This window comes from Elephantulus edwardii, unplaced genomic scaffold, assembly GCF_000299155.1.
Source record: "Elephantulus edwardii isolate Elephantulus edwardi_28Jun2011 unplaced genomic scaffold, EleEdw1.0 scaffold00514, whole genome shotgun sequence".
NCBI classification, from domain to species: Eukaryota; Metazoa; Chordata; class Mammalia; order Macroscelidea; family Macroscelididae; genus Elephantulus; species Elephantulus edwardii.
In genome coordinates, this window is record NW_006400264.1 from 283,603 (window position 1) to 303,950 (window position 20,348).

Here is a 20,348-nt window from a genome sequence, read left to right on the forward strand (position 1 = left end):
ATGGTAGTTCTTTATGTTGGGATCAGTGTCTCTGAAGTTTAGTAGTAATGTTTCCCGGTCAAAGGTAATGCATCCTGTAGAACTGGTGTGTAGATAGGCTTTTCTTGGCCCGAGGGCATCACGGGCCGGAACGGATGTCGCGGGCTTTTGGCGCCTTCGATTACCTGGAAAGATGGGATGGGTCCCTGGTTGAAAGTAGTTTGAACATTATAAGAAGGAAAAGCAGAATCTTGGGATTGGTAATAATCTCCCAGGTATCTTATGGAACTGTCAAACAGGGTAACTCATTAAAGATAGTTCCAATGATTGTGTGGACATTAACAAGGACTTCTTGTACACCTCTTGGGAGTGGGAAAGGGTGAGAGGAACACAAGAATAAGTTAATTATCTTTTGGCTCTATCTCTATTCCTATAGTCAATCAGTTCCATTAGTTGCCGAAACTAAAACAAAGAGAATTATAGGCCAAATTAATTTTGGTTTTAACTTATTGAACATTAACTTGGTACCTGACAATGTACTAGTTGCTTAAGCAGTAATACATACCTAAAAAAAAAATCTACCTTTTGCTAGGTCTTTCCAAGACAGGAGATAGATTGATAAGTAAATCAGTACAGCCTATGTAGCAAGTAGTGTTGAGGAATTTTGTGGTATGAAAGTTTCACAAACTATGGCATGTTCTTATTGTTGAGTACCCTCAAGTCAGACCAACCCACAGCTGACCATCCAGAGGGTGTTTAGAGGCAGTTAATCATATGGGAGGAGTTTGCCCATCCTTCTCTTGCAGAGCAGCTGGTGGATTCGAACCGCATGCCTTCAGGATTGCAGCACAGCATCTTGCCAATAGGTGACCAGTGCTCCCTGAATTATGAGATTGATAGATGATAGAAGATAGATAGATAGATAGATAGATAGATAGATAATAGAGAGATAGAAAGATAGATATAGAGAGATAGAGATAGAAAGATAGATATAGAGACAGAGATAGATATTCAACCATTATGGATATAGGAGAAAGATGGGCAATCTCCTACTATATGATTTACAGTTTCTGAAAACCCTCTGGAGGGTGAGCTTTGAATCCGTTCTGACTTGACAACACATAATAACAACATAAGTCACCAGAAGTTCCTCCACTCCCCCCTCCATATATAGGTGTCAGAACTGGCCCATAATTGACCATACAGTGGGTTTTCAGAGGCAGTAAATTGCATGGAAAGAGACTGACCACCCTTCTCCCATGGAGCAGCTGATGCATTTGAACTGCATGCCTTGGGGGGGGGGAGAGATTTGAATGTATGGAACAGCTGTAAGAAATGTGCAAGAACAGGCAGGTATATGTCCTAGCGGTTGGTTGGGTTGGTTTTTTTTAATAAGAAAAATCAAAGTTATTTAGGTGTAAGGTAAAAGGGCTGATGAAGATTTGGAAGTTTCAAGTTGTGGGAAGTACAGAATGGATTCAGTGATTTTGAATATCATTTTAATCTTATCTTCCATTTCTGCTTTATTTTCTTGTTTTGCAGCCATTAATGGGTTTCTGTTCTCTAACTTGCCTGGTCTAGACATGTGCAAGGGCGATATGGTGGCCTGGCACCTGCTTGGTCTGGGCACAGAGACTGATGTTCATGGAGTCATGTTCCAGGGAAACACCGTACAACTTCAGGGCATGAGGAAGGGTGCAGCCATGCTGTTTCCTCACACTTTTCTCATAGCAACCATGCAGCCTGACAATATTGGTAAGTGCCTTAGTGACTGATTCTAGGCTCAGAGACTTTTTTACACTTATGTTGTAGTGGAAGGATAAAGAGAAAATAAGATACATTTTTAGTTTCCCAAGAGTGTTTTAAAAATTATTTTGTCTTCTTCTTCAGCACATTGCTCATATCTTTTAGATAATGTTCTTAGCTGCATGCAAGATAAAATGAATTGATAGCTAAGAAACCTAATTTCTAGAACAACATAAGTGAAGCTTTTGTGCTTTTCAGCTTCAAATAATTATTATATAGATAGAGGGTGGACTTGGCTACATAGGCCTTTGAAAACACAGATCTTACTGGAAGCATTAGAAAGGAGGTTTATGAGAAGTAAAGAAACTGTTCACAACCCTGACATTCTGAAATAATTTCTACTAATTTCCACTTCTGAGGGAATAAGGAACTGTAACATTTTTCAATCCAGGCATCAGAAAGAAGACACATGCTGCCTCTACAACTGATATCTAGTCATTATTTTTCTCTTAATATTGGTTTTCTTTCCTCTTTATTTCAATCTTACCCCCCCCCTTCTTGTACTGAAGCTATTTGACAGAATTCTTTCTTCAGATTATATCTGTGTCTAGTATGTCCCAATGCATGGGTATTTTTTGCTTTGTAGCAGGACGCTCTGGTGGCCTAGTGGAAAGAAATTTTGCTGCAATCCTGAAGGCGCACAGTTTGAGGCCACGAGCTGTTACTCAGGAGAAGAATGAGCAATCTTCTCCCTCTGAAAACTCCCTCTGAAAACTTGCTGGAGGGTCAGCTATGGGTGGATTTCAACCCTACAGTATTCAATAACAACAGTGGGGGGGGGGAGAGAGAAGAAGAAAAATAGTTATTCTATCAAATTCCCACTGCACTACATTTATTTAGGTTATATAAGTCCCATTCTTATCTGAGAAAGAAACAAAACTAAATAAAATTTCACAATTGAAAAATTCTGATCTACTAATGGATTTTACAAAGCACTTCACATTAGGGTGATTAGAGAAAGTGCAACAGGGGTGTTTACTGGTTGTAGTTGTTGTTATGTGCCAAAGAGTAACTTGCTACTATTAGCCACCCTATGTACAATAGCCCTGAAATCTGCTCTATCCTATGCCAGCTTTACTGTCTCCAACACACCTTTCTTCATTACCCTAGTCATTGTATCAGTTTACTTCATCTGTGGTCTCCCTCTCTTTCTCCGTTCCTCCATCCTTTCAAGCATGATATTCCTCTCCAAGGACTGGTCCCTCCTTGCAACATGCTCAGAGTATGCCAGACAAAGCTTCAGAATCTTTGCCTCCAGGAGCAGGATGGCTTCACTCTCTCTAGAACAAATCTGTTTGTTCTCCTGGCAGTCCATGGTATATTAAAAGCTCTTCTCCAGAACCACAGCTCAAAGGCATCAATTCTCTTTCTGTCATCCCTAATCATTGTCCAACTGATATCCGACTTTCCCAATCAAAATCATCTCTTGGTTTCCTGGCTGCTGGTATCAAGAATGTTGATTGTGGAGCCAAGCAAACTAAAGCTGTTAACAATCTCAATCTCTTCACCATCCATCATGATGCTGCCAATTGGCCCAGTGGTGTTTACTGGAGGGTAGCATGTATTATATAGAGCATATTGTTAGGAGAGGTCATCCCTTGGAAAAAAGCATCATTCTTGGAAAGGTGGAAAGAGGAAGATCCTTGATGAGAAGCATTGACACAATTACTGTAATAATAGGTTCAAGTTTATCAGAGATGTTGAGGATGGCTTAGATTTAGGTCCATTGTTTATAGGGTATCTATAAACATGAGTGAGAAATGCTCAGCATTTTTCAAACTGAAAGAACTTAAAAACAAATTAAACTTTTGAATTGTAAGATCAAGAGACACTATAGGAAAAATTTTGTATGACCCAGGGAGCACCATAAAAACATAGAGAAACTGTGGTACATTCACATGATGGAACACTATGCAGCACTCAGGAGCAATGATTTAAAAAAAAGCAACCACAAACAAATATCCAAACCCAACAATTATATAACATGAGAGAGGCTGGAGAGCATTATGCAGAGTGAACTAACTCAGTCTCATAAGGACAAATACTGCTTAAGACCGTTATTGTAAAAATAGAAGGATAACTACTAAGCTCTATACAAAATTCCAAAGGGGGAAAGAGAAAGAGAAGCAGGGCTGATGGTGGAGAGGGGAGAAATCACAAGGTCTCAGAGTATGGTGGGCAGAGGGAGAGGGTTAGGAAAGAACCATTGGGAAACTGAAAAAATGAGGTGAGAGTAGCTATATACCACGTAAACTGGCAATTCCCTATTTATGTACTGTTTCACCCATTTTTGAAGGAGCTTCAGCAATATTTTTCTAGCATGTGATGTCAATGATATTGTTTGATAATTACCATGTTCAGTTGGATCCCCCCTCTTGGGAATAGGAGCAAATATAGACCTCTTCCAATCCGTTGGCCAGAAAGCTGTCCTCCAAATTTTCTGGCATAGTCTGGTGAGTGTACCAAAGGCTATGTCTGTTAATTGAAACAAGTCAATTGCTATCCCATTGATTCCTGGAGCCTTATGTTTTGCCAGTGCCTTCAATGCAGCTTCCACTTCCTCTTTCATTATCATTGGCTCCTGTTCATATTGTACTTCCTGAAATTGTTCAGTATCAATTAATTATTTCTGGTACAGTTACTCTATGTATTCCCTCCATCTTCTTTTGATGTTTCTGGGTCATTCAAATACATTGCCCATAGGATCTTTCAAAATTGTGACATGAAGTCTAAATTTGCTTTTCAGTTCTTTCAACTTGAGAAAGGCAGAGCAAGCTCTTCCCTTTTTTTTCTCCAATTCCCACTCTCCATATTTTTACTTTGCCCTCCCAAGCTGCCCTTTGAAACCATTTGTTCAGCTCGTTTACTTCAACATATTTTCCTTTAGATTTGGCTTCTCTACATTCCAATGCAATTTTTAGAGTTCCTTCTGACATCCATTTCAGTTTTTTTCTTCCTTCTCTGTTTTTGTAATGATCTTTTACTTTCTTCGTGGATGAAATCCTTGATATCATCCCACAACTCATCTGGTCTTCTGTCGTTGGTGTTCAAGGACTCAAAATTATTCTTAAGATGATCATGAAATTCCTATGGAATTTATTCAAGATCAGATTTTGGTTCCTGTGGACTTATTTCTATTTTCTTTGGCCTCAATTTGAACTTGCATATGAGTAATTGATGAACTGACCCACAGTCTGCTCCTGGCCTAGTTTTGACTGCTGATACTGAACTTCTCCAACGATTTCTTCCACAAATGTAGTCTAGCTGATTCCTATGAAATTCATGTGTAAAGTAATCTTTTGTGTCTTTTAGAAAAAGTATTTGCAATGAATAAATCATGCTAAATAAAAAACTCAATCATTCTATTTTCAGCCTCACTTCTATCACCAAGACCATACTTTCCAACTACTTTTTTTACTGTTTCCTACTTTTGCATTACAGTCATGAATTATCATTAACACATCCTGATTGCATGTTTGGTCAATTCAGATGGTAAAATTTTGTAAAAATTCATAGATAGGGAATTGCCAGAAGTTCAAGTGGGATTTAGAAGAGGCCATGGCACCAGGGATATCATTGCTGATGTCGGATAGATCCTGGCTGAAAGTAAGGGATACCAGAAGAATATCTATTTGTACTTTATTGACTGTGTGGATCATGACGAGTTGTGGCTGACATTGAGAAGAATGGGAATCTCAGAGCACTTAATCGTGCTTGTGAAGAACCTATACCTGTACCAGGAAGCTGTTGTGCAAATGGGGCAGGGGAGCACTGCATAATTTGGAATTGGGAAGAGAGTGCATCAGGAATGTATTCTGTCTTCATAGTTGTTCAATCTATATTCTGAGCAAATTAACTGAGAATCTGGAATCTATGAAGGGAAAAGTGGCACCAGGATTGAAGAGAGACTTATCAATAACCTGTGTTATGCAAATGAAATGACACAACCTTGCTTGCTGAAAGTGAAGCAGATTTGAAGCACTTATTGCAGAAGATCAAGGAATGCAGCCTTCAGTATGAATTGCATCTCAATATCAAGAAAACAAAGATTGTTACCACTGGACCAATAGGCAGTGTCATTATGGATGGAGAGGATATTGAAATTGTCAACAGCTTTCTCTTGCTTGGATCCACAATTAAAACCCTTGGTACGAACAGTCAGGAAATAAGGAAACAAATTGCAATGGGAAAATCTGCAGTTAAAGACCTTTCCAATTTATTAAGGAGTAGTGATATCAGTTTGAGGACTAAAGTGTGTGATTCAGGCCATGGTCTTTGTGATTACTGGAAATTTATCTGAGACCTGCACAATTAATAAGGATGACAGAAAAAGAATTGATGCCTTTGAGCTGTGGTGTTGAAGAAGAGCATGGACGGCCAAGAAAACAGAGTGGAGAGAGTGCAGTCAGAGTGCTCTTTGGAGGCAAGAATGATGAGGCTTCACCTAACATACTTTGGACATACTGCTAGGAGTTGCTATTCCTCAGAGAGGGACATGATTTTGGGAAGGGTGGAGGGTCGACGAAAGAAAGGAAGACCCTCAACCAGGTGAATTGACAAGGTGGCAGCTGCAATGGAATCTTGTATGTCAGCAAGTGTGAGGATGACACAGAACAGGTATGTAACAACAACAACAAAAACAACAAATGGCTATATATATCAATGGTGACTAATTATATAAAATACAATGTGTAGTAATGATAGTACGAAACACAATGTGAAGAAGGAATGTGTGATACACACTGTATATAAATGAAAGATAACGTTAACACATTTTGTATACCAATCAATATAAAATAAAAATAATTTTTAAAATGATAGATTAAGTACACGGAGGGAAGCACTGTAAAAAAAAGAACTTGTTAACTTGGAAAAAATTCAGAAAGTATTATATGATATGGAGTCATTCAAGCTGCATCTCAGGCACTGGACAAATATTGATAGGATACCAATTGACATGCTCTCAATAACAGATGCATCCCTGGACATTTTACTACTCTCTCTTTGCAGGAAATTGCAAAATAGCTCTCTGGCCAACTGACTGGAACATATCTATATTTGTTTCTTTCCATTTCCAAGAAATGTGATCCAACATAATGCAAACAATTTTGTACAATATAATTACTATCAAATGCAAACAAAATATTTCTAAAAATCATCCAAAGCAAGGCAAAACAGTACATTGACAGAGAACTGTGAGAAATTCTGGCTGGATTTAGAAGAGGCCATACATCAGGTATATATATCACTGCTGATTTCAGATGGCTCTTAGCTGAAAACAGAGAATATCAGAAAAAAATGTCTATTTGTGTTTTATTGACTGTGCAAAGGTATTTTACTATATGAATCATGACAAAGTATGGCTAACATTGAGAAGAATGGAAATTTCTGAATATTTAACTATACTTGTACAAAATCTTGGATCTAGCCCCGTCAGCATTTGTCCAAACAAAGCAAGGGAACACTGGATGATTTCAAATTGGGAAAAGTGTGTGCCAGAGCTATATCCTTTCTCTATAATTATTTAGTCTGTATGCTGAGTAAATCATTTGAGGAGCTGAAGTACTTACTAAAGAAGGTCAAGGACTATAGCCTTCAATATGGATTGAAGCTCAATATTAAGAAAACATCAAGATTCTCATCAATAGGCTGATTGGCAGCATCTTGATAGGCAGTGAAGAGATTGAGATTATTAACAGCTTTAGTTTGCTTAGCTCCACTATGAACACTCTTGGTACCAGCAGCCAGGAAATCAAAAGACAAATTGCATTGGGAAAGTCTGCTGTCAGGGATTTTTCCAGAGTACTGAAGAGCAACAATGTCAGTCTGGAGACTAAGGTGCACCTCATTCAGGCCATAGTCTTCACAATTAGTTATTATGCATCGGAAAAGTGGACTATGACTAGGGATGATAGAAAGAGAATTGATGCCTTTGAGTTGTGGTGTTGGAGAAGAATATTGAATATACCTGCCAGGAGAACAAACACATTCATCCTCGAGAGGGTCAAACCAGGCTACTCCTTAGAGGCAAAAATTCTGAAGCTTCGTCTGACATATTTTGGACATGTTGCAAGGACAGACCAGTCCTTGGAGAGGGACATTATGCTTGGGAGGGTCGAGGGACAGCACAAGAAAGGAACACACTCAATTATATAGATTGACTCAGTAACGAGTATTGAGGGTAGCTGTGCCAGAGACAATAAGGTTAGCACTGGATAGAGGAAGTTTTCGGGCTATTGTACATAGGTTCACTATGGGTCCCAAGTGACTGGACGGCACATAACAACAACAAAAATGCTGAGTAAATAATTTGAGAAGATGGACTTCATAAAGAAAATGGTAGCATTAGGATTAGAGGAAGACTCATAGATGAACTGTATTATGCAGTTGGCACAATCTTGTTTGCTGAAAGTGAAAAGGATCTGGGATATTTGCTGCAGAGGATCCAAGACAGCATTTCAACATAAAGAAAACAAAAATTCTCACCACTGAGTCAATAGACAACATCAGATAGATTGAAAAAAAAAAAGCTTGCAATTGCCAACAGTTTCATCTTGCTTGTATCTGTAGTCAATACACTTGGTACCAACAGTCAGGAGATCAGAAGGCATATAACATTGGGAAAGTCCTGAAGGACAATGATGTCAGTTTGAAGCCTAAGGTATGCCTGATTCAAACCACAGATTTTCCAGTCACCTTCTATGCTTCTGAGAGCTAGACAATGAACAAAGGATAACAGAAGAAGAAATGATATATTTGAGTTGTGGTTTTGGAGAAAAGTGCTGAGTATCCCCTGGAAGGTAAAAAACAACAAAAACAAAAAAACCCACAAAAACCAAAGAGATATATCTTGGAAAAAGTGCAACCAGAGTACTCCTTGGAGGCAAGACTGGTAAGTTTCGTCTCATGTATTTTGGACATTTTGCTATGAGAGACTATTCTGTGAAGGGGGACATCATATTTGAAAAGGTAGATGGTCAGTGAAGGACAGGAAGATGCTTAACATGAAGGATTGATAGAGTGTCTGTCATAGGGTGCAAATGTGGTGTAGATGAAAAGGACGGTCCAGGATAGGACAAGGTTCAAATCTGTTGTTCATAGGGTTATTATGAATCATAATTCGATGTCACTTAACAACAACAGTGATTTGTAGTCAATTCGATGACACTTAACAATAACAAAAAGTTGTGTTGTGGAGGTGGAGAGTCTGTTGTACTTATTGTCACTCTGCTCTAAAAATCAGCTTGACAGCACCTAATAATAACAAACCTTCACCAGTCAAAGAAAGAAAATACTGGGACCCATGGGCATTGGCTTGGATGAAACATCTATATGGATAAGGTTGAAGAGATGTATTTGGTTCGGTGATGCTCAACTCTAGGTAACACAATAAAGGACAATTTAAATTGTGTGATGAAGTTTAATTTATAACAATGACTGGAGTGGGGTGGAGATACTACTGGCATTTAGAAAGTGGGAATCAGAGATGTTAAAATTGTCTTCAATATGTAAGACGGTATTAGATAATGAAGAATATGCTCACTGAAAAGTCTAATACTACTTCTATTTAGAAATATCAAATATCAAACGTAAGGAGTGTAAAGAGTATATAAATGGTTAACAGCACAGAAAGAAAAACAGGTGCCAAATTAGCAAAGATCTTGCTTAGGACATTTAGGTTTTAAAAATCCACCAAAACTTTCATTTCTTTCATTAAGGTGAGGAGTGGCAAGATCTGATTTGCACTTTTAAAGTTTACTATGTTCTTGTTCCAGTCAGTCGGCCAGCTGGCTGTCCTCCAGATTTCTTGGCACAACTTAGTGAGCACATCCAGGGCAGTGTCTGTTTGTTGAAATATGTCAATTGGTATGCGGTCAACTCCTGGAGCCTTGTTTTTTCGCCAGTTCCTTCAGACCTTGAACTTCCTCCTTCATCACCATAGGCTCTTGCTCATAGGTTATTTCATGTAATTCTTCTGTGTCAGCCAATTCCTTCTGATACAGTGACTCTGTGTACTAGTTCCATCTTCTCTTGATACTTCCTGGATCATTTAACATTCTACCCAAAGTATCCTTAAGTATTGCCACCCGTGGCTTGAATTTGTTTTTCAACTCCTTCAGCTTAAAAAACACTGAACGAGTTCCGCCCTTTTGATTTTCTGACTCCAGCTCTCCACACATTTCATTATTGTATCTTGCTTTGTCGTCCCGAACTGCCTTTTGAAATAGCTCTTTGATTTCTTGGTTTCTTCCTTTAGCTTTGGATTCTCAGCACTCTAATGCAATACTCAGAGTCTCATGGACATCCATCTTGGTCTTTTCTTCTTCTTCACCCTTTGTAATGATCTTTTGCATTCTTCACGGACGGTTTTCTTGATATCCTTCCAGAGTTCATTTGGTCTACACTCATTGGTGCTCAAGACCTCAAATCTGTTCCTGACTTGGTTTTGAAATTCGAGTGGGACAGACTTAAGGTCAAATTTTGGTTCCCATGGACTTGATTTAATTTTCCTCAATTTCAGCTTGAACTTGCATATGAGTAGTTGGTGGTCTGTCCCACAATCAGCACCCGACCTGGTCTTCACTGCTGATATTGAGCTTCTCTAGGGAATCTTTCCACAAATGTAATCTATTTGATTCCTATGCATACCATCAGGTGAGATCCATGTATATAGTCTGTGTTTATGTTTCTTATAAAATGCATTTGCAATGAATAAATCGTTGAATGTGCAGAACTCTATCATTCTATCTCCAGCCTCATTTCTCTCAACACGCCCGTGTTTTCCAGCTACTGATCCTTCTCCCCTGTTCCCACATTTTGAGTTCCAGTCGCCTATTATTATCAATGCAACTTGATTGCATGTTTGATCAATTTCTGACTGCGAAAGTTGTTAGAAATCTTCCATATCCTCCTCTTTGGCTCTAGTTGTTGGTGCATATATTTGAATGATAGTGGTATTCACTGCACTTCCTTGTATGCGTATGGATATTATCCTGTCGCTCACCACATTGTATTTCAGGATGGACCTAGAAATGACTTTTTTAATTATGAAACCAACCCCATTTTTTCTCATCTTTTCATCCCCAGCATAGTAAATCATATAATCATCTGATTCAAAATGCCCCATGCCAAGCCATCTCATTTAACCAATACCTATTATGTCAATATTTATGCGTTCAAAAAAAAATTTATGCATTCCATTTCTTTCTAAACAATGTCCAATTTTCCTACATTCATGCTTCTCACATTCCACATTCCAATCACTAGTGTTTGCTTACAGCTGTTCCTTCTTCTTTGTATTTCCATTTCTAAGATCTAAGTCTCAATTGCCATGTCTGCTAGTCTAAGTGTGCTCTATTGTACATAGGGTTTTCGAAGGCTTGTCATTTCGGAAGTGAATGGCCAATCCTTCCTCCTAGTCTGTCTCAATTTTTAAATATATATAATAGGGTCTGACAGATAGATTCAATGTTGCTGCTCACCCTTGCTACATGTTGTTTGATTTTTGGGTTTTTTAAATCCACCCTTTCCTTACTCCACCACCATCCCTTCCTACTTTTGCCTACAACTTTCAACACCCATCTCCCATTGACCAGCCTCTGATGTGGTGGCCTAAGTCTCAAGCCATCAGCATTTCTGTGATTCTGAACATACCATGCTGCTGTCAGTCCCTTATGGTGCAGCCAGTATGACTTCAATTTAAAGTTGTTAAGTACAACTGTAATGTACAACTTCTTTTCCTAGAAGTTCTGAGAAACAGTCCTCGTTCTTAAACTTCCACTCCAGGATTGCTTTCTCATGGGTTAATACCGTTTCTCTTATATTTGAAGCCAGGTGCTGATGCAAGAAGGTGGATAACCAGGAGAGAAGGATGTGTCCTTCAGCACCACCGCACAATTTTTGTTTCTTGGCCTGAGGGACCCAACAGAGTGTGGAAATTATCGAACAATATCATTAATATCACATTAAAGCAAGATTCTGCTGAAAATGAGACAAAAACATTTGGAACAATACGTCAATAGAGAACTGCCAGATGTGCAGGCTGGATTTAGAAGAGGTCGTGGTACTAGGGATATTATAGCTAATGTTAGATGGACCTTGGCAGAAAGCTGAGAGTACCAGAAGAATGTCTATCTGTGCTTCATTGACTGTGCAAAGGCTTTTGACTGTGTGGATCACAACAAGCTGTGGCTGACTCTGAGAAGAATGGGAATTCCAGAACATTTGATTGTGCTAATGCAAAACCTATACTTGGACCAAGAGGCAGTTGTCAGAACAGAGCAAGGAGACACTACATGATTCAAAATCAAGAAGAGGGTCTGTCAGGGATGTACTCTGTCTCCATACCTTTTCAATCTGTATGCAGAACAGATGCTAGGCTGTACAAGGAGGAATGTGGCATCAGGATTGGTGGAAGAGACATCAAAAACCTGCATTATGCAGATGACAAAACCCCGCTTGCTGAAACTGAAGAGGACCTGAAGTACTTGCTGCAGAAGGTCAAGGACTGCAGCCTCCTATTTGGATTGAAGCTCAACATCCAGAAAACAAAGATTCTCACCACTGGGCCAATTGGCAGCATCAGTATGGACAGTGAAGAGATTGAGATAGTTAACAGTTTTAGTTTATTTGGCTCCACAGTCAACACTCTTGGTAACAGCAGCCAGTAAATCAAGAGACAAATTGCATTGGAAAAATCAGCTGTGAGAGACCTCTCACGAGTACTGAAGAGCAACAATGTCAGGCTGGAGACTAAGGTGCGCCTGATCCGAGCTATAATCTTCGCAATCACATGCCATGCATCAGAGAGTTGGACAGTGAATAGGGATGATGGAAAGAGGATTGATTCCTTTGAGCTGTGGTGCTGGAGAAGAGTGTTGAATATACCAATGACTGCTAGGAGAACAAACAGGTTTGTCCTGGAGAAGGTAAGCCAGAATACTCCTTGGAGTCAAAGCTTCTGAAGCTTCGTTCAACATACTTTGGGCATCTTGCAAGGAGGAATTGGTCCTTGGAGAGGGACATCATTTTTGGCAGAGTGGAGGGGTAGCACAGGAGAGGGAGACCTTCGATGAGATGGATCGATTCTCTGACTGGAGTGATGGGAATGACTAAGTTGGCACAGGATAGAACAGCATTTAGGGCTCCTGTACATAAGGTCACTATGAGTCGCAAGTGACTGGATGGCACATAACAACAACAAAATGTTCTTGTTGTTAGTGGCTATGGAGTCCACTGTGACTCATAACATCCCTATGAATTGTAACCTTGACCTAGACTTCTCCATTCTCAGGATCTCATACATGCTCAAGCCTATTGCTACAGTCATCATAACCAAAAGTTTGATGCCCTCATACATTTTAAACTATGCAATGTTCTTTTATTTTTTTTCAGACAACTGCTTCTTATGTATTCATGAGTACAATTAAGTGTTCTGGGATTCATATTCTTCTCATTATTATCCATAATTTGTTATGATTAACATAGTCAAATGCCTTTGCATAATCATGTACCACACCTAAAATACAACTAATCAGTAAAAACACAACAAGACACATCTTTCTATTATTGTCTGCTTTCAGCCAAGATTCACCAGACATCAGCAATGATATTCCTCCTGCCATCGTCTCTTCTGAATCGTACTCGAATATCTGGAATTTCCCTGTTTATGTTTTACTCCTACAGGAGAAGTATGGACAATCTCTTCTTGTGCCATTAACTGCCTCTGAAATTCTGAGATGGATTGACACAGTAACTGGGGAAATGGAGTTAGCTATATTGGAGTAATTGAGAGTGGTTCAGAATAGAGCAGAGTCCAGAGATACTGTACCTAAGGTTTCTATGAATCGTGGATGACTAATGGCACAAAACAACATAACAACAACAAAGTCTTTCTGAAGGAATTTTTCTTTTACATATATAAGAGAAGAGCGAACTGAGGGTAGGGGGTGGGTGGGGAGAAAAGTGCAGTAATGAATGAATGGAAATCCAAAATCTCTGTAAATGTTCATTCAAATTAATAAAAATAATTAAAAAATAAACAGCTGGAGCAGTAGTATATAGAGAGGGAATTGCTGTCAATTCAAGCTGTATTTAGAATGGCTATAAAACTAGAGACTTTGCTAATCTCAGACAGATCTTGGTTGAAAGCAGAGAATATCAGAAGGATGTGTATTTGTGGTTTATTGACTAAGTTTCAACTTTGTGTATCATAGTAACGTACAAATAACATGGGAAAGAATGTAAATTTTGGAACACTTCACTGGGCTTATGTAGAACCTGTACATAAACAAACAAACAAAAAAGTCATTCAAATAGAACAAGAGAACATTTTGGATAGGAAGACTCAATATTATGAAAATGACAGTCCTACCAAAAGCATCTACATGTTCAACGCAATCTCAATTTGGATACCAAATTCATTTCTCAAGAAGATTGAAAGGGAAATTGTCAAGTGTATTTGGAGAGGAAAAAGACCCCAAATAACCAAAGCATTTCTGAAAAACAAAAATGAAGTGGGAAGCATAGGACTCTCTGACCACAAAACCTATTTCACAGCAGTAGTAACCAAACCAACATGGTACTGGTAGAATGATAGGAACATAGACCAATGGAACAGAATTGAGAACCCCAAAATGGACCCAGCTATCTATGGTCAACTGATACTAAACAAGAAAACGAAACCTATCAAATGGGGAAATGACAATCTCTTCAACAAATGGTGCTGGCAAAACTGGACTGCTAACTGCATAAGGCTGAAACGGGATACACAACTCACACCATACACAAAAACCAACTCAAGGCAAGTGAGAGATCTGGAAATAAAACCCCAAACCATAAAGTTCATAAGAGACAAACTGTGAAGAAGCTTAGAAGGCCTAGTCTACACTATAAGGGGACAGCCAAAGACAGCCAGAAATTGACAATCTAACGAGGATAAAACTGATGAGTGAAACCTTCTAAAGATTAAATCTCTGATCATTAATAAAAAAATTAATTTAAAAAATACCCATTATTGTAGAATGAGTATAAGGATCCAAGAGGGATGGGAGAGGCTGGAAGCAGAGGGCTGTAGATGTGGAGGGGGAGGGGGGATTAATCATCGGGTTGCACAATTTGATGGGCTGGGGGGTGAGGGAAATTGAAAGAATTTCTTCTAACTTGTATTCTAACTTTTTTAAATAAAAATGTTTAGTAGAAAATAAAAGAACAAATGTGTATATTAAAAAACAAACAAAAGAAACAAAAAAGTTTTTCCAACAGGATGAAAAGAAAACCTACTGACTGGAAACAAACATTGGACAATACCATCTAGACAAGGGTCTCATAATGAAAGTTTACATGATCCTACAGGGCCTCCAGAAGAAAAAGACTGATATTCCAATTTTAAAATGGGCAAATGACACGGGAAGACTTCTCACAGAGGAGGACATTAGGATGGCCAACAGACACAGAAAGAAATGCTTTTAATCACTGGTAATAAGAGAGATGCAAATCAAAACCACAATAAGATACCATCTTATCCTAGTAACAGTAGCAAAGTTTGGCAGGGAAGCAAATAATAAATGTTGGAGAGGATGTGACAGGATAAGAACCCTTATAGATTATTGGCGGGATTGTAAAATGGTACAACCACTCTGGAAGGCAATTTGACATTTCCTCAAAAAGCTGAACATAGAAATTCCATATGATCCAGCTATTCCACTGCTTGGAATATACCCTGAGAAAATGAGAACTGAGGCACAAATGGAGATTTGTAAATCAACGTTAACAGCAGCGTTATTCACCATAGCAAGAACAGGGACACAGCCCAAATACCCAATCACAAGTGAATTGATTGAGAAATTATGGTACATTCATACAATGGAATACTATGCAGCACGCAGGAGCAATGATTTTGTAAATTACCACCTAACATGGGAGGGACTGGAGAGCATTATGCTAAGTGAACTAATTCAGTCTCATAAAGATAAATACTGTATAAAACCATTATTGTAGAATGACTACCAGAATCCAAGGGGGGGAGCTTAATCATATGGTCACACAATTTGACGGGTGAAGGGAGGGGTGGGTAAAGGAAAGGGGAAAGATCCAATATGAAAAACCAATGTATATGAACTTTATGAACTTTGTAAGTAAACCAGTATAAAATTTTAGAAAAAGGAAAGAAAACAACTATGAGATCTCATCTCACCCCAGTAAGAACAGCAAAATTTAACAGAGCAGCAAACATCAAATGCTGGAGAGGTTGTGGAGAAACTGGAACCCTCATTCACTGTTGGTGGGAGTGTAAAATGGTGCAACCACTATGGAAGGCTGTATGACACTTTCTCAAAAAATTTGCAAATAGAAATACCTTTCGACCCAGCAATTCCACTACTGGGAATTTACCCTAAAGAAACCAAAACTGCCACCCAAGCAGATATATGCACACCCATGTTTATTGTGACTTTGTTCACATTAGCAAAGAGTTGGAAACAACCCAAGTGCTCATCATCAAGCAAATGGATAAAGAAGCTCTGGTATATTCACACAATAAAATACTATGCAGCATTGAAAAACAAGGAACTCATTAAATATTATGCAAAATGAGTAACCCTGGAGGACATTCTGCTGAGTGAAATATCTCAGTCACAAAAGGACGAATATTGCATAGGGTCATTGTTGTAAAAAGGGACTGACATCGGCTTTCAGGGAAGACAGAGAAGGAGGGGAGGAATGATGTATACTGTATTGAAACAGATGATGAAGAAATATGTTTAAAAGAGATATATGATTGGGTGTTATTGTCATGACAGGAGTCCAGAATGAAGGCTGCATGGTGGAGTGGACTTGGGAGAAGGGATTGCATAACAATGAAAGAGTTTTTTACTTTTCAAGCAGAAGGGTGAATTAGGGGGTGGCGGTGGTCAGTTAGAAATGTGCAACAATGAATGACTGGAACCCCTAAGTCTCTGTAAACTTTCATTAAAATTAATAAAATGAAGATTGAAAACACCAAAAAGAAAAAAAAAGAAAAGTGAAAAGTCCGGTGTGAAAAACAGTGTATGTGAACTTTTTATGCAATCTGGTATAAAATATTTTTTAAAAAGAAAACTATTAAAAAATAAATTGCAAAAACAAAAACCAACAAATAGAACAAGGGTACATAGTACAGTTTCATAACAGCCTTTCCCCCCATATCCTTGACAAAGTCATGCTTATTCTCATTTTAAGGCATTAGTGATCCCTAACATGGAATTCTTCATTTAAAACTTTTCTCATCATTATATAAGCTTCAACTGAAAGTTAAATAGCAGTCTTTCTTGAAAATCTTTACAAAGTAATGCTACTAGTTTTTTATAGTATCACCATGTTTCAATTATTTCATGGCATGTAAAAACATTTATGTTACGCAATTACTGCCAGTTTCTCCTGAAATCAAGAATCTTGTCTGTCCTGTTAACCTCTCTATCCCAGTTTCAGCATATACAATGTGTGGAATAAGTGTTTTGATACTGTCCAAAAATCATAGATCAGGAATTTATCTGAAGAAATAGGTATGATGACTGAGGAGATGCGACCAGGTAGAATTCTGTTTCATATGACTTTTGACTAGCTATGTCGTCTGATCTCTTAGCTGCATCTTTTTTTAGAAAACCAAAAGCAAAGGATATTTGTCAAGTGGGAAGAAGTGAGGAACAAATGAAAATTGCAAGTTATAATACTAAAGAATTATAAATTGGAAAATATTGAATGATGGAGAAAGCATCGAGGGAATACATAGTCACTGTACTAAAAAGAATTAGTGGACACTGAACCATTTCAGAAAGTAGTATAAGATCAATAACAGATGGTAATGAAGAAGTAAGTACAAGTTTCACTGAAGACATTGGCAAAAATAAGGCCCTGAGGGCCTGGGAATGAATGAAATAAAAATGGATAGTTTTTGACTAACAGATTCAGCTCACTAGTCATTGCCAAGAAATTTGGAAAAGAGCTACCTGATCAAAGACTAGAAGAGATTCATATTTGCTCCCTTTCAAAAAAATGGTGATGCAGCAGAATATAGAAATGATCTAACAACATCATTGGTATGTCACAGAAGTAAAATTTTGCTGAAAATTATTCATTCTAAGGTGGTGTAGTACATTGAGTCAGAATCGAGCTCAAAGTGGGTCAAAATGCTAAAGAGCAATGATGCCACTCTAAAGATTAAGGCATGCCTGATCCAGGCCATGGTCTTCACAATACTCGCTAAGCACCAGAGTGCTGGACTAAGGATTAGAAAACCTATTGGTACTCTGCTTTCAGCCAAGATCCATCTGACATTGGCAATAATGTCTCGAATGCCATGGCCTCTTCTAAACCCAGCTTGTTTTTCTAGCAGTTCTCGGTCTACACTACATTATATAATACATTGGTATTATGCCAGTCATTTTAGATAATCTTCAAAAAGATTTTGCTTGTGTGTGACATTAGTGATACTGTTTGATAATTTCCATACTCTGTTGGGTCAGCTTTTGGGGGGATAAGAATAAATATGGATATCTTCCAGTCAGTTGGCCAGGTAGTTGTCCTCCAGATTTCTTGGCACAACCTGGTCAGCATGTCCAGGACAGCATCTCTTTGTCGAAATATGTCAACTGGTATTATATCAACTACTAGGGTCTTGTTTTTTGTTAAGTTTTTCAGAGTACCTTGAACTTCTTCCTTCATCACTATTGCCTGTTGATCACATGTTGTTTCATGACATTCTTCTGTGTCAGCCTTTTTGGTACAATGACTGTCTGTTCCTTCCATCATTTTTTAATGCCTCCTGGATCATTCATAATTCTGCCCATTAATACTGTTTACTAAACTATACGGAGATTTAGAAAGTATCTTAGGCTATATAGATAATAAGTGGCAGCTAGGATAATAAATGATGAATATTTATCCAGGATTCCAAGATATGTAAGATGTTCAGTGCTAAATCAGAGAAAACCCTTGGCAAACCAGAAATGTTGGGTTATCCTAGCTGCAGTGACAAATTTCAAACACTGACAGTGTAGTTATAGAGGTTGAACTCTTAAGCTCGAACTCCTACGGGAAGGCCAACACTTGTGCTTCCACAACAAGTTTGTGGGTAAAGAGCACTTGAGAGAAAGACACATGGGCGGTGGCACCCATAAGGCTAAGGTGACCGCATGCGCAGCTGGAGTAGTGGAGCCTAAGGCCTTCATGCAAGGGAATGTGCGCACATAAGAAAACCATAATGTGAGACAACTCACCATCCACACTATACCTAAGGTGACACTTCCTAGGGGTGTGCTAATGAAATTTTGTTCTCTGTTCATAATTCAGGGACATTTGAAATTTACTGCCAAGCAAGTAATCACTGGGAAGCAGGAATGAGTGCAATCTATAATGTCTCTCAGTGTCCTGGCCGCCAAGCTACTCTTCGTCAACAGTATCAGGCTGCAAGAATCTATTACATCATGGCAGAAGAAATGCAGTGGGACTATTGCCCTGACAGGAACTGGGAACTGGAATATAGCAACCAGTCTGAGAAGGAGAGGTAAGGTTTCAGAAAAGGAGCAATCACACTCATAGAGAATCTGGACTATTTTTCAGATGAAAAGCTGTTGAGTCATAATCAACACATAGCTGACCCTCTTCCAAATGGATTACTCCACCAGAGCTTCCTACTTTACATAGACGATGCTGAAACTAAGATGAAGTAGAATCTCAGACTCTAAACCTCTACTGATATATATATATATATATGATCTGAAATGAAATAATAGGTAATAGAATAACAATGAATTAGATAGTTAAGAAGAAAGAATAGTAAACCTGGAGAAACAGTAATTCAGACTACTCAAAATGAAACACAGGCAGTAAAAGATGGGGTGGGAGTGGGGCAGGCATGAACAGAATGTCAGTAAACTGCGGATCAGCGTGAAGTGAATTACCATATATGTAAATAAAGTAAAAAGGAGAGAAGGGAACAGAAAAATATTCAAAGGTACAGAATGCTATTTAAAAGAGAATTTTCAAATTTAATAAAAACTACAAATTCTTACCCAAGAATTACAATGATACCAGGCAATCTGATCATAATAAAATCAGAAATCAGTAATAGAAAGATTTGAAAATAGGCAAAAGTTTGGAAATTAAACAATATACTTTTAGATAAGTCATGGGCTAGAGAAAACTCATAAGGAAATTAGAAAAATATATTTGAAGTGAGTTAAAGGAAAAAATATAAAAATTCAAGGGATGCAACTGAAGAAATGCTTGGAGGGAAAATAGTAATGAACACATATTAGAAAAGAGAAAGGCTATAAAATGAAGAGGTCAAAGTTCCAACCTGAAAAGTCAGAAGAGATTAAGCCCCAAATAAACAGAATAATGGAGATAATAATATTAATAATAAATAAACAGAACAGAAATCATTGAAATAGCAAACAGAAAAGCAATAGAAAAAAACCACAGGAACCAAAATTAGGACTTTGAGATCAAGAAAACTTAAACATCTCCCTATGAACTTATATATATAATTTATAAAATATTGAGCACCACAACAAGATAAAGGTAAA

The 20,348-nt window shown here is 38.2% G+C and overlaps 1 protein-coding gene across 1 annotated transcript in view; it reads left to right on the forward strand.

Moving 5' to 3' along the window:
* Positions 1-20,348, forward strand: part of HEPH (hephaestin) — a 308,125-nt gene that overhangs the window by 155,792 nt on the left and 131,985 nt on the right. Inside the window, exons 11-12 of the mRNA XM_006903126.1 lie at positions 1,522-1,734; positions 19,111-19,324. Of these exons, the coding sequence (XP_006903188.1) occupies positions 1,522-1,734; positions 19,111-19,324 (427 nt within the window). The remainder of the gene's footprint in view (positions 1-1,521; positions 1,735-19,110; positions 19,325-20,348) is intronic.